At 38.2% G+C, this 14,633-nt stretch overlaps 1 protein-coding gene across 2 annotated transcripts in view; it reads left to right on the top strand.

Annotated features, from left to right (window-relative positions):
* The window catches only part of FAM210A (family with sequence similarity 210 member A), a 35,483-nt gene extending 26,068 nt beyond the window's left edge, over positions 1–9,415 (top strand). For both annotated transcript variants that reach the window (XM_080822027.1, XM_080822028.1), the window contains exons 3-4: positions 3,541–3,652; positions 8,055–9,415. In XM_080822027.1, coding sequence (XP_080678153.1) covers positions 3,541–3,652; positions 8,055–8,288 — 346 coding nt within the window. In that variant the 3' untranslated portion in view covers positions 8,289–9,415. The remainder of the gene's footprint in view (positions 1–3,540; positions 3,653–8,054) is intronic.
* The last annotated feature ends 5,218 nt before the right edge of the window (positions 9,416–14,633 follow it).

The raw sequence follows: 14,633 nt of genomic DNA, 5'->3' as shown, positions 1-14,633 counted from the left end.
TAGATTAATAAGATATGTTGGTTTTGCATGTAAGGCTCACTCCTTGGGAAAACGTTATTTTTTACTAAATTAAAGGATAATGAAATGAAGACTTGTTCTTGGAAAACACGGGGATTAGAAGTGTTTCTTTACAAAAGTTCTGGAAGGATTTTTTAGCTTGTGTAGTTGATGCTGTTCTGATTCTCTTCACATCTATTTCTCCATTTTCTTCCTAATCAGTTATACCCTTCTTCGTTACATATCCTTATCCTTTAAGAATTGTGTCTTTCTCTTTATAAATAACTTGGCATTTGGGGACTATCATTTGTAATGGCCTGAAAGAGCCTCTCTGTACATTTCCCGCACAGTATACCCATTACATACCATTTGTTTGCATCTGTTTGTCAGCATGTGTATCTGTACTTGGTAGATGTGGGGGAAGGGACAGAAGATCCAGCAGTCACAGGAAATGCAACAAAAAACTAAAGTGTTTACCCTGCTGGGGGAAAATAAAAAAGAATTGTCCCTTTCTTTACAGAAGATCCTCGTATATCTGTACACTTTATGGATTATCTTTTTCATTAATGACATTGTTCTGTGCATGTATAATATTTATAGAAGTCTTCAAAACTGCCCTTAGTGAGGCGCCTGGGTGGCTCAGTCGGTTAAGCGGCTGCCTTCAGCTCAGGTCATGATCACAGGGTCCTGGGATCGAGCTCCGCATTGGGCTCTCTGCTCCTTTTGCCCCTTTTGCCCCTTCTCTCTGACACAACCTTGTAGAGATCTTAAATCTGACCAGAAGTTCTCTGTTTGATAACTGTAGCTTTGTGATGATGGTTTTGTTCCTGTAGTTAGATGCCTTGTGTTTTAGGCCTCAGGTTTCTAAAGTTACAGATCCATTCTGAGGCACAATGCTGCCTGATTTTTACGGCATTGTATTCTTACTGTGAATGTGCTTTTTTCCTTGTGTATTTCTGCATCAGTTGAAACGTCACAGAGGTGGCATTTGTAAAGCACAGATTTCTGTGAGGCCATGGAAGCTTCAGAGTAAAAAGTGACAAGTGGATATTACTGTTGAAATCAGTCCCTCGCTAGTGTTTCCTATTTAGCAATTCCAAAGGAAATGGAAGTTATTATTAGTTTAAAATAGTCAAATCATCAAATCAGTATTTTAGAAATAAATAGAACCAGGGGTACTTGGGGTGGCTCAGTTGATTAAGCATCTGACTCTTGATTTCAGCTCAGGTCATGATCTCGGGGTTGTGAGATCGAGCCCCACGTGCAGCTCCGTGCTCAGTTGGGAATCTGCTTGAGATTCTTCCCCTCTGCCCCTGCCCTCCTGGCACATGCTCATGTGCCCTCTCCCCCTCTTTCTAAAATACATAAATCACTAAAATAAAGAACTAGAACCAGTTTTTTGCTAATTTATTTTGTAAAAGATACTTGTGCAAGGTGTCTGAGGTAATTGTTTGATCTTTATGATAGTTCTTTTTTTCCTAAATCACTCAGTTTTATCTAATTTTTGGCCAGATGTTTGTCTTTTGTTTCCCCTTCATGATTGCTTTTAAATTACATACTGGGCTAGGAAATGAGTGATAAAATAATTTTATAATTGTATTCGTTGTAGAAGATATAATTAGCATATCGTGGTGAGATATTAATGGTGCATAGTGACTTGATTAGACCCATAGAATAGCTAAGTCCTAGTACTACTAAGTTTTGCTTTAATGGGATTCTGTTGTTATCTAAGAGACTTGAAAAGGAACTGATGGTGGAGAAGGAAGAAACCAGGTTGGACTTACAGTCATTTTTGTCATTTTTAACTTTTTAAAGATCCTTCAGTTACCTGCTTTCCTTTCGTGGATGGCAGGTAATTTTCCTTAATGATGATCAGCCATATGTTCTTGAGAGTAGTCCCTGATTTCAGAGTGTTATAGTGAAATCGTAGAGGGACAATGTCCCCAATTAACTGAATTTTTTTAATACTAAAAATAAATTGATTTACTAGCTATTATGTTATACAGAATACAGCTATCCATAATAATAATGGATCTAGGCAAGTCCCTTCCTTAATTACAAAGAGAAGGAGCACCTATACAGAGACATGCCCTGTAGACCCTCTTCTAACCATGAGTCACACATACACCAGCTATGGGACAGACCGACATCATGTGGCTTCTGTTGTGATACACTGAGACAGAATTAACTGTACAGTTTTCCTGTTTAAAAACGTTTACCTGAACCTGATCAGGAGGGGAAAAAACAGACAAATCCAAATGGAGGGGTATTCTCCCTTGCTAACTGGTCTGGAAACTTCAAAAATCTCAGTGTCAAAGATGTCATACCCTCCTTCTCAAAAAAGTTCTGAGGATCACTTCTAGAGGAAAGGAGACCGGAAAGAAATGACAGGATAGTGACAAGGGACATACTGGAATGAACAATTCAGGAAATTTTAATATTAAATAATATATTATATATTAACTATATACTCTTGTGTATGTTAAATTTCCTGAATATGGTGGCACCTGGGTGGTGCAGTCAGTTAAGCATCTGACTCTTGGTTTCAGCTCAGGTTGTGATCTCAGGCTCATGCTAAGACCTTCTCCATCTCCCTGTGCCCCTCTCCTCCATCCCCTCCTTTTTAAAAATTTAATAAATCTTTTTAAAAATTCCCAAATATGATAGTTATCTTTATGTAGGAAAAGCACAGAACAAGAACATTGTTCTGAGTGAGGGGTGAAGGGTTAGTGTCTATAAGACAACACACAGTGATAAAGGGAGAGAGTGTGAGAGAGCACATGCCAGTATAGCTAAATGTTGATAATCATGGAAACTAAAAATAAATTAGGGCTTAACAGTTCATATTAGAGACTTTTCTTTGCCTTCTCTCCCTCCATCCAAAAATTTGTTGCAGTTTATGGTAATTGCTTCTTCACCTGCCTGCTAAGCCTGCTAATAGAATAGAGAGAGACATCCATTTAGAATAATTAAAGTTTTCATCAAACCCATAGAATCATTTATTCTTTGTATAATAACACAACAAGTACTGTTATAATGTTGCTTTTATAGCAATATAGTTTGACATGTAATTTTAGAGGTGAAAAGCTTAGGTCTTGAAGTTTGAATTGGAGCATTCTGAAGAAGTAGTGTTCGGTTGGGGAAATGAAGACCAAGTAAATCATTCTGGTCATTCCTTCTTTCTTGTCATTTAAAGCTATTAATTTTACTCTGCTAGATCCTTCTATTTTTATAAATATGGTAATTAGTGATATACATCCATGTGCAGAAGCAAAGCAGAAGCTGCAAACAATAAGATACGGTGTAACATTGATGTTTCTGTTCTTTTTCTTCTAGAGTTAAATCACAGTTCTTGACAATGCATAAGTGACCTTTAAACAAAATTTGTTTTGGTGTTTTCAGAAGACTTTTTGAAAATATTTATCCCTTAAAGTTTGTGTGTATACAAACATAATTATGTGTGTGTGTGTGTATGTATATATGTTTCTTTGTTTCTTAGAGGAGTGATGTATAAATATATAAATCATTTTGTTTCTTTCTTAGAGGAGTGAATGTCGTTCCTTTTCTAGAATTCATTGGGTTACCTGACAGCATAGTAAGCATTCTGAAAAATTCCCAGAGTGGAAATGCACTAACAGCATATGCCTTGTTTAAGGTAAGTACTGTTATAAATGAGTTGCTCTTCACACTTAACCAATAACAGGCTCAGTTCCTCATAAAACTCCGTGTTAGTTCCCAGTAGTAATTTTTTGTACCTAAAATACCACATAAAGTACCAAAGTCTAATGGTTAACATTTATATTTTTTTAATTTAATTTAATTTAATTTTTTGGTGTGTGTTCCAAAATTCATTGTTTATGCACCACACCCAGTTTATATTTTTTTAAGTTTAAATTTTAAGAATAACTAAAATGATGGTTTAGAAAGAAGTGACTTGAAAATAGGTAGATCATTCCTAACTTGCTGTGATGAGACAAATGTGAGACTTCCAAATTTCCGTAAGTCATCTTTTTGACATTTCTCCCACTTATGGTATCTTAATTTCCCTTATTCAGAGATCCATGATTGTTGGTTATATTTAGCATTTATTTTACTGTTTATACTAGTTCATCTACTTGGTAAGTCAAATAGTAAAGCTTAGTTCAAATTGTTTTATGGGATAAACTCTAGACTCAGTAGTTACATAGGTTTCATTTTAGAAGTTTGTCCACTATAGCTGTTCTCTGGAGTTGAGACACCAACATCTTTATAAGCAGTTTCTACATCTATGGGTCTTTCTTTATAGTGAGGAGATTCACTATAAATTGTGGATTTTAGCTATATTAATCTTATTTTTCTCAGTTGACAAATAATTATTAAGTTCTATATATCTTCATCCTAAGAAAGAAAACAGAAAACGTTTGGAAACTAGATTTTATTTTATTTTACTTTTGTTGTAATAAAAATACTTAGAAGTATGGTTTTATAGTAGTACAGGTAACATTTTATTCTGTCATCCTCATTAAAATCCTCAGAAATCTTGGGAGATTTCCATTTTTATTTTTATTTTCCATATTTATTTTTATTTTGATTCTGACTAGAGGGCTAAAGCCTAAGTGCTGAGTTTTCAACATTAAAACTTAATAAACTTACCAATTATCAAGTTTCTAGTTATAGTGGGTGTAATTTACCTTAATAAGTCAAGGTATCATGATGATTTAAGCCATTTCCTTAATTATAATCACTCCTTATCCTGTGCTCCCATAACGTGTATGTAGCTCTTATAGTTCATGTCATGGTCTGGGGTTAGTTTTGCAGGGCTTTTTTGTTTTTTTAACATTTGGTTTCTTTAGTGGATTTTAAGTGTTTAGGAATTCGAGGTCATGTTCTCTTTCTCTGTGTTTTCACTGCACCTGATACTGTGCTTTATAGGTGCATCAATGTTCAGTGCATGTTTCTTAGGTGGGAATTGAAACAGTGTACCTGTACACGTAGGTAGGTTAGTGTCAGCAGTGTTCCTTCCCACTCACTGTTCCTCTGTGAGGTGGGAAATATGCAGGGGATTCTCCTGGGTATTTTCTGTCACCCATGGTTTCTCAGGTGGAGCAACAAACACTTGAGATTTATTGCTTCAATAAGGCAAAGCTTCAAAAAGAGGTATGGCGAAGAGCGGAAAAACCACCGGGAGTGTGACCTTGTGACACTGACTAGCACACAGTCCTCAGCCCCCTAGCACTGTCCTGGAAGTGTACCTTTGTTTGAATTGACAAAAATTTGTTGAACTCCTATTCTGTGCCAAGTGCCATTCTAGGTACTGGGAATACTGTAATTAAATAAAATGGTACAAAACACATGCCCTCATGGAACTTACAGTCCAGTAGTGGGAGGCAGTTAGATAAAGAAGGAAAGTTAAAACACACACACCGGGGTGCCTGGGTGGCTCAGTGGGTTAAAGCCTCTGCCTTCAGCTCAGATCATGATCTCAGGGTCCTGGGATCGAGCCCCACATCGGGCTCTCTGCTCAGCAGGGAGCTTACTTCTCCCTCTCCCTCTGCCTACCTCTCTGCCTACTTGTGATCTCTGTCAAATAAATAAATAAAATCTTAAAAAAAGGTTGGGGGGGGGGCACCTGGGTGGCTCAGTTGGTTAAGCAACTGCCTTCGGCTCAGGTCATGATCCCGGAGTACGAGGATCAAGTCCCGCATCAGGCTCCCAGCTCCACGGGGAGTCTGCTTCTCCTCTCTCATGCTCTCTTTCACTGTCTGTCTCTCAAATAAATAAATAAAATCTTTAAAACACACACACACACACCCCCACCCACCCACCCACCATGGAGTTTAGGTGATGTTAAGTGCTAAGAAGAAAGAAGAAACCAGCAAGTGTTGGAGCATTTTTTTTCTTATTATTATTTTTTTTTTCCAGAGGGAGGGTTTCCAGAAGGGAGGGAGTTCAGGCAGTTGTATGCAAGAAGAGCATTCAAGGTCAAGGAGGGGAAATGGGAGTATAGTGTCCTAAGGCCGCAGGGTTCCTGGAGTATTGGAGGGAGCAGGGAGGACGCCGGTGTGGCTGGGATGAGTGAATGCCAAGAGGTAATAGAGCAGCCAGATGATGGTGGCTTTACGGGCCATTATGAACACTCTGGCTTTTACTCAGAAGAGATGGAAAGTCACTGGGCAGTTTTGAGTATCTGACTTGTGTTTTAACAAAATCATTTTGGCTGCTATGTTGAGAACAGTCCATATATGTAGCTCAGCAAGGGTAAGAAGCCCAGAGATTGAGCAGGAGGGGTTACTGCAATGGTATGGGTAAGAGTTGGTAGTGGGAGGACCCAGATGGTAGCAGGAGAGCCCGTAAGATGTAGGTGGCTTCTGGATGTGTTTTGAAGATGGAGCTGATGGACTTTTTTAATGGATTAAATATAAATTATGCAAGAGAAAGGAGTTGAAGCTATTGTGTATGTTTTTGGCTTGAGCTACTTAAGAATAGAGTTGCAGGGCACCTGGGTAGCTCAGTCATTGAGCTTCCAACTCTTGGTTTCAGCTCAGGTCATGATCTCGGATCATGGGATCAAGCCCCACGTCAGGTTCTCTGCTTGTGCAGTGGGGGTGTCCTGGTGGCTCAGCCCATTAAGTGTCTTACTCCTGATTTCAGTTTAGGTCATGATCTCAGGTTCATGAAATCAGGTCCCATGTGGAGCTCCCTGTTCATCAGGAAGTCTGCCTAGGATTCTCCCTCTCCCTTTGCCCCCCCCCCCATGCTCTGATAAGTAAATGAAAAATAGAGTTGCCATTTCCTGAGATGCAGACAGCTTTGAGAGGAGCAGGATTGGGGTGGGACCATTGAACATCATGAGATCAGTTTTGAACAGATGACATTTTGAGCTCCTATTAGACATGCAAGTGTAAATAAATTGGGTGTTGTATATACTGGAATTTAGGGAAAAGGCTCAGTCTGGAAATCTAAGAATCATTAATGTACAGGTGGCAATACAGACTTCAAATTGGATAAGACCATCAAGGGGATGAGGTAGGAGGAGAAGGAGTACAGGGGCTCAATACTGCCCCACAGTGTTCAGAGGTAGGCAACAGGAAGAAGAATGGGGAGGAAGGACTGTAAAGGGGCAGCCTCTGAAGTGGAAGGAAACCAGGGCAGTGGGGGGCGTGGCAGCCAGGCAGGACAGACTCCAAGGAGTAGAGGGGGTAGCTGTATCCATAGTTCTGATGGCTCACAGGCCTCTTCAGTGACTGATGAGAGGTGGGCGTGAAGGCTTAGAGTAAATTAAGAGAAAATGAGGAGGGAAGGTGGAGATGGAGAGCATAGGCGGCTCTTTCAAAGAGTTTTGGTACTGCATTTTAACAAAGAAGCTATCAGAATGTGATACAGTTGCAGTGTTGCTCTTGGACCAGTTCATCTAGTATTCACCTGTGGTCCTTAAATCTATGGTCAAAGTTAAACCTGTACATTCCTGCACTGATTGATTGATTGATTGATTGATTTTCTTTCTTTCTGTCTTTCTTTCTTTCTTTCTTTTGCCTCATGGAAGTTCCCAGTTGGAAGTCCAGACCCAGGGTGGGTTGTAATGAGAAGGTAGCATAAGGCCTGGAAAAGTCAAAGGGATTTGGAAGTGAAACTAAACTAAATTCAGTAAAGAAATAAACATTTGGCCCATGTTTGCCTCTCACCATTTGAAGTGCTTTGGTTCCGATTTAGTTCTACATGTGCGGTATCCACAGGTTAGCAGGGTTTATAAGGACAAGAAACGTATGTGTGTTTGTTGTTGGCCCCGAGCCATCTTTCTCATTTCTCCAAGGTTCACTAGCACTTCAGTGCCTCTACTGGGAATATCCTGTAATCCTTGGCTCAGTGTCCAAGTGACAGGTGTTTGTAAAATGCGTTTACAGAAGAAGATCCTTTGCTAGGAGGGAAAACCATATAGGCTGTAACTATATTAGCCTGGTGAAGCAGTAAAGTAATTTATACTGTTTGGTTATTACTAAAAATTTAAATTTCAGATTGTTTTTGCTAAGACGATAGGCATGATCAGCTGTTGATCCGCCTGTGTTTGCTTTTCTCCTCAGATTGCAACACCTGCCCGATATACCGTGACTTTGGGCGGAACCTCGTTCACTGTGAAGTATTTGCGTAGTCGGGGCTACATGTCGACACCGCCTCCTGTCAAGGAATATCTGCAAGACAGGATGGAAGAGACCAAGGAGCTTCTCACAGAGAAAATGGAAGAAACAAAGGATAGACTCACTGAAAAATTACAGGAAACCAAAGGAAAAGTTTCTTTTAAGAAAAAAGTGGAATAGGGTGCCTTATATAACAGGTGATAGACAATTTCTGCACTTTAACCCTTTGGAAACTATGGACAAAGATACATACATGCTCCTGATTAGGAGGGTTTTTTTTTGTTTTTGTTTTTTTGTTAGTTGCCTAAATACACCAGTTCTCTGAGGGTTAAAGACCTAAGATACCTTTTTAAAGTTGAATATTACTAGAAAAATCAGTGCTTTTTGAAAAGAAAAAGGAACCCAGTATAAGAATTTAACACCAGTAACAGCATCAAGCAGTGGTTCGTGTCTTCGTAAGTCAGAGTTCTTTTTTCAGGGTCTTCAGAATCATACTTGCTTTGTGTTTTGTTGCAGCAGATGGAGCAGTTGACTCCTTGAATAACTGATGTGCCCCTAGGCAGGGTGTTAACACTGGGTTTACATCTTTATGTTATTCGTTGAGCTTTTAACTCTATTCATTTCTTAATGTGGAGACCAATATTATCATCACAACTGCCAGTGAACAAGAGGATATTTAGTGTTTCTGTAAAAACCATATATAATAGTTACCTACCAGTTAAAATACACATTTTATATGAAGGAAGTTAAATAAAAATTGAGTCATATATCTGTAAATAAGATGTATTGGTTACATGTAAGTGAAAAATTGACCCTTTAAAAATTTATTTTTACCCAAAGCTTGTCAAAATCAGTTTTTTTTTAAAGCAAATACATATATCTATGGTACTTTTTCACCTAAAACATAAATCTCTACTTTGAATCATTTGTGTTCTCTCCAACTATTTTTCAGAGGACATGTGAGAATAATATTATACCTTAAGTTTATTGGTGAAATCAAATATCCTTAAGCCATGACTCAGGTTTGCGGTTCTCGATCAGATGCAGGTGTGAGAGGATGGAAGGTGCTATCAGGTTGTTCCAGAGCTGACTCACTCCTGCCATGTGGCAGGCCTTTGTCTCCACAGGCCAACACTCTCAGTGTCTGTTTCAGAGTTAATGTTGATTTCATTGTGCAGTAAAAAATTGTAGCTGCTTTTTCCCTTATCCTGAAATATCTTTTTCCCTTATATTGAAATATGCCTGAGCATTTTACTTGAATTTTTTTAATAGCAAAACTGTCATTAAATTATCTGCTTGGAATGAAATTCAGCCATTGTCAGATGTGAGTTGCCATGATTGTGTGTTTAAGGATGTATGTGTCTGTTTCTTTTGCTCTAACTGCTTTTACTTCAGTTCTAACTCTTGAGTTGCTATTCAGAAGACAGGATGGCCTCTTTCTAGACCTATCATTGTTTTGAGCAATGTGATAAGGCAGGAGAATGTCCGAGGGACTTCCAGAAGCATTCTGGTAGGGAATCACTGCTGTTGGGCAGGATTTTTGTACTAAATATTTAGTTCGGCCAAATTTAGAGAATAATTTAAAAGAAAAAAAATGTTTGCATTTGATACATCTAATCATTATGTTGGAACACTTTATAAGTTAATGCTTTTTTCGGGGGAGGGGCAGGGCAGAGCAGCCAAGGGGCCCGCTGTTGCTCTGCCACACACACTCTTGATCAGGCAGAATGGTTTGGTCTCCTGATACACAGTTGAAGCCATGATTTCAGATTGACAGCACGTTTCAAGTCTAAACACCATTTCCATGTTTTAGCTTGCTTATTCACATTTTTGCAGATATTAAATGCTAAAATATTAACAAATTTCTTGTTTCTTTTTTTTTTTTTTTTTTACCACTTGAGACTATGCCTTTGTTTTAACATCTTATATGAAATGCTTCTGAAACAATTTACTTTTCATGTTACACAGGGCATATTTTCTAGTAGGGTTAAAATTTGGTTTGTTAGAAGTCACTAATAATCCTGAGACTAAAATTTACTTTTCCTGACTGTCCACCATTTGAGTTTTGTTACCTTCCAGTTTTGTTATTGTGTTTATCCAGTTATAGAAAGTGAGTTGCTGATGTGTGCTTTGAAATTCTCTAGTAAAATGTTCTCTGAAGAGGTGAGTGCTTTTGTCATTACTTGGCATCAGGAATATTTGTATCCTATCAAATGCTGTTGTTAGCTAACCTAGTCTTTAAGGCAAGCTACAAATGGCTTAAAAGGGGATACCTGTGTTGTTTGAAATATTAATAGCAGGCTAACAGAATATAGTAATGTGTATAAGTTAAATATATCAGAGTAATATATATAATAATTAAGTATATATTTTATCATATTCATGTAATATCTATTTATATAACATAATTTTATTTAATATGACTATATAATATTTATATTTTATATATTATTTATGATTATATATATTACTCATATATATATCACAGTAAATATATATAGTTTGCTATATATAGTAAACTCCATTTCATTCACAGTCAACTTTATACTTTGGATTAATTTGCCACTACCTTCTGTGAGCAATGAGGCAGAGCAGGGTCCCAAGTCTGATATGCATGTCTGTCTTTAAGTAGGATGTGTTGATAGGGTAAAGAAAGAGCTATGACTGAGATTTAACTTATATAAAGTGATGAATACAGTTTACTCAGCAAATTCACAATTGAAATGAAAAATAGGTTAGGCAAGAGACTTAGTTTATTCAGAAATAATAGCAAAACCAACCTTTTAATGTACCAAAAATAATCTTTTACTGAATCTGTGGCATATAGTGTGATTCTGTTCAGATTTCAACAAAGGAGAAAAAGAATGGATATATTGAGATTCCCTTTCCCCCAGTAATGAAATTACGCCTTCAAATGTAATCTTTGTATTTTTCTTGTTACAGAATATACCCCCATTTATTTACAAATGAAAGATACCCTGTAGTCCTCATGCCCCAGGGTCAAATGGAGCTATTGACTGCTCTACTTTAGTGATCTTAGAAGATAATTTCAGGAATTTGAAAGATCTTAATAGTTTGGGCGGAAGATGTGTTGGGCAAAAAGCATATCTAGCTTTACTCTGTGTTCTTTCCACTGGGTTCAGGCCAAGTCCCAGGATTTCTTTTAAACATGGACTATGTGTGGTGGAATATGGTGATGGTAATGAAATGGACAGAAGGTGATTTTAACAAACAAGACAGAAAAAGTGCAGCTTTCCTTATAATTTTGAAATACCATTTTTGTAAAATGTGTTTGTGACATATACATTTCTCTTTTTCTTAAGACTTTGTTTGAAAGAAAGAGCGGGAAGGAAGGGCAGAGGGAGAATGAGAGAGAATCTCAGGCAGACTCCCCACTGAATGCAGAGCCTGACTCGGGGTTCGATCTCACAATACTGAGATCATGACCTGAGCAGAAACCGAGAGTTGGGTACTCAACCGACTATGCCATCCAGGCACCCTGAGATATGTTTCTGAAAAATACTTTTTTTCATGGTAATGTAGACAAATATATCTTCTGTTAGCTACAATTTGTTTTTTGAAATGGGGATCTTCATTTATTTGAAATTTTCAAAATTGGGTCCATAAGGCCTAAATGAAAACTGTTTAAATGTTTCCAAAGTTGGTTGGAGTATCATTCCATCTTAAAAGCTAACAACCTAATTGACTATTCATGCCATAGTCTAAAATGCACCAAATCATATTGGCCTAGAGCGAATTAGCACAGGAGTATTCAAATAGAAGAATATGAGCCTTTCTACCACCTTGGAATTGAACAACCTGAACCAGAAATCTATAGAACTAAAGGTAGGTACTTTTAATTATTCACTGTGCAAATATGACCTTTGTCTAGTCTCCTTTGTCCATCTGTATGTCATGTGGTATCCGGTTAGCATTAAATGGGATCCCACAAGATGCTGTCCTATGTACCTGAAGGTACAGCAGACTCCAGATTTCATTCTCCCTTAGAGACTAGAATGGCCTGGGGTCCCACTCCTTTCCAGAACCCATCTTCAGCCATGAATTTTGGCCTAGCCTTCTGATTCTTAAAAGATCCTGCAGTTTGAGCTTGTAACTTGTATTTGAGAAAAGCTGATTCAGGCCAATTGTATATATTTTTTCCCCCTCTGTGAGATTTTTCTTTTGTGACTTCTGTGTCACATTGGTTCATTTTAACTAGTCAAAACAAGTTTTTGATTGTCTTGCTTCTTCAGGGTTAGGCTTTGAAAATCAAGCTGTATTCTTTCCTGTGCATCATTGACAATCATCAACAATAATAATTACGGATCATAATTATCTTGTGGCAATTATCTGGCTATTTTCATAAGCATGATCTTACTAGGAAGAATGCATCTTGATTTTGGAAACCTTCAGGGCAGAGTATAATGTTTAGCCCATTCTTTATTCTGATGACTTGATTGGACAGCCACGGTGAGGAAGCATGTGGTTTCTCTTTGCAGATGGGAGCGCTCGAGAGGAGTAATATGAAAGAACACTTGTTCCACATTGTGCTTTCTCTGGGACAGCATGATCCGTGAGGGCAGAAACCGCAGGACAGTTAAAAGATGTTCCACATTTTGGCTGCCAAAGCGTTTCCTCACTTTTCCTGAAAGGGCAGCTTGCATAGACCCTTTCTTCTCTCATTCCCTCTCCCTCCCTCTGTCCAGCTTTTTTGTTGTTGTTTCGGATTTTGATCAATTTAAAAGAAAACTTGTAAGTGAGAAAGGAAACAGGGAGTGTGCACACAAGCTTGCCTGCTTCTCTGTCGTACAGGCCAGTTCTCCCTGTCTGCCTTTAATGGGCACGTCCGCATGGCCCAGCTTCAGAAATAGTGGGTCGGTAAACGCAGTTCCCTGACTTTTTAACCAAATACATGGTCGAAAGCCTTTCACTCTATTTAATAATTCCATAAATGTCATTCTAAGCATATGACATAAAATCATGGCAAATCTGTATCTTCCTTTTTACCAATTAGATGTTTGAGCGCCTTAAAGCTAAGTTTGACTTCTTAAAGAATATACAGCATTTTCTCTATATACACAAATATTTAAGCTGTAATTACCTTTTATGAACCTCTAAGTACTAGATTTAAGATTCTATAATGATTGAAGCTCATTTTGATTAATTTGTGTTTTAGTGAATCTGAATCAGTATTTTTCTTTGGATACTTAATATGGTGACTTAACTCTCTCCATTGCTTTACTTCTCTAAGAATAGCAGCTTCTTTCGTTCTCCTTGTGCTAAGGGTGCAAAACGCGAGTGTCTGTGAAGTCCTCAAAGAGGGATGGCTCTGACTGCCCTCCAGCTACCCTCTGGAGATAGAGTTGCAGGGCTTGGTTGCCCTGGGACTCCACCAGCTGGCCCTTGTTATTCCTCTATTAAAAGAGGATATAGGATATGGTGGGTCATAATTCACGTTATTACTTCTTTTGGTTCAGAAATAAGGGACAAGTCTCAGTGGTTTCCCCCAAAAGTTGGAAATGTCATCGGATACTTTTGTCCTCAAAATCTAACGCAACTTTTGTTGAGGAATCTAGACCATTTAGTAACTGCATTATTTTAGAAGCATTTTAGATCAATAGGAGTTTTGAGTCATTTACCCCAGGCTTGCAGAGAATTTATATAGAACTTTGCTTGTAGCAGGTCATTTTAGAACTGAAACCAATATTTTTAGTTGAAGAAAGGCATGGGAGAGCTGAGTCTGGAATTCAGATCCCAACTTCCAGTTTATTTGATTTATCCTCTTGTGACAGGCATGAAAATAAAGTAAGTCCCAGCTTTGGGTCTTTTGAAATTCTTCGTATTTTTGGAGCCAAAGCCAATTTATTAACATTCTTTGCCTCTCTTCTGCTGGTGCCTGCCTGCCTTCTTTTCGGCTTTTAATCTTGTAATTTTTCTTTAATTCATTCACAGTCCACTATTTTCATCCTTTTCTCTTTAGAGTAGTAGGAAGGGGGAAAGGTAGCTATCCTGTTATTTCCCGTATGGCTAGCAAAAGGAGATATTGCTTCATTTCTCATGCTCCAGCTTCATTTCCCTCAGCCAGCAACATAGGGAGGTTTCAAGGCCGGTTGATGCTAGCGTCTTCTTGCCATCCAGGTTGACCTTGGCAAAGCAGTTAGTAGCTGTTTTCAAACACCTAAATCCATACTCGAGAACAAGTAATCAAAACTTTGGTAATTAGATCTAGTCTTTATATATCTGTACATTTAATATTTCATATATCCAAAGAGGATTTGATCTCAGGAAATTCTCCATTGCCTCCTTGGCAAAAAAAAAAAAAAAAGGAGTTTGTGTTTTCCCATTGCTCCCGTGTGGTGGATTGCTCCTTTGTGGAGCCTGTGTCTGCGGCATACTTGGAGCCAGCTCAGATTGGAATTTTCCATGTACTCGAGGCCAGTCACCAGAGCATGTGACGTGATCAGAAGCTGGCATTTATGGAAAATTTTAGCACTGAGAAGTTCAGTATATCCCTGGTTAAGGATT

Source organism: Martes martes (genome assembly GCF_963455335.1).
Source record: "Martes martes genome assembly, chromosome: 13".
Classification (NCBI taxonomy): domain Eukaryota; kingdom Metazoa; phylum Chordata; class Mammalia; order Carnivora; family Mustelidae; genus Martes; species Martes martes.
This window is presented reverse-complemented; position numbering and strand designations above follow the sequence as displayed.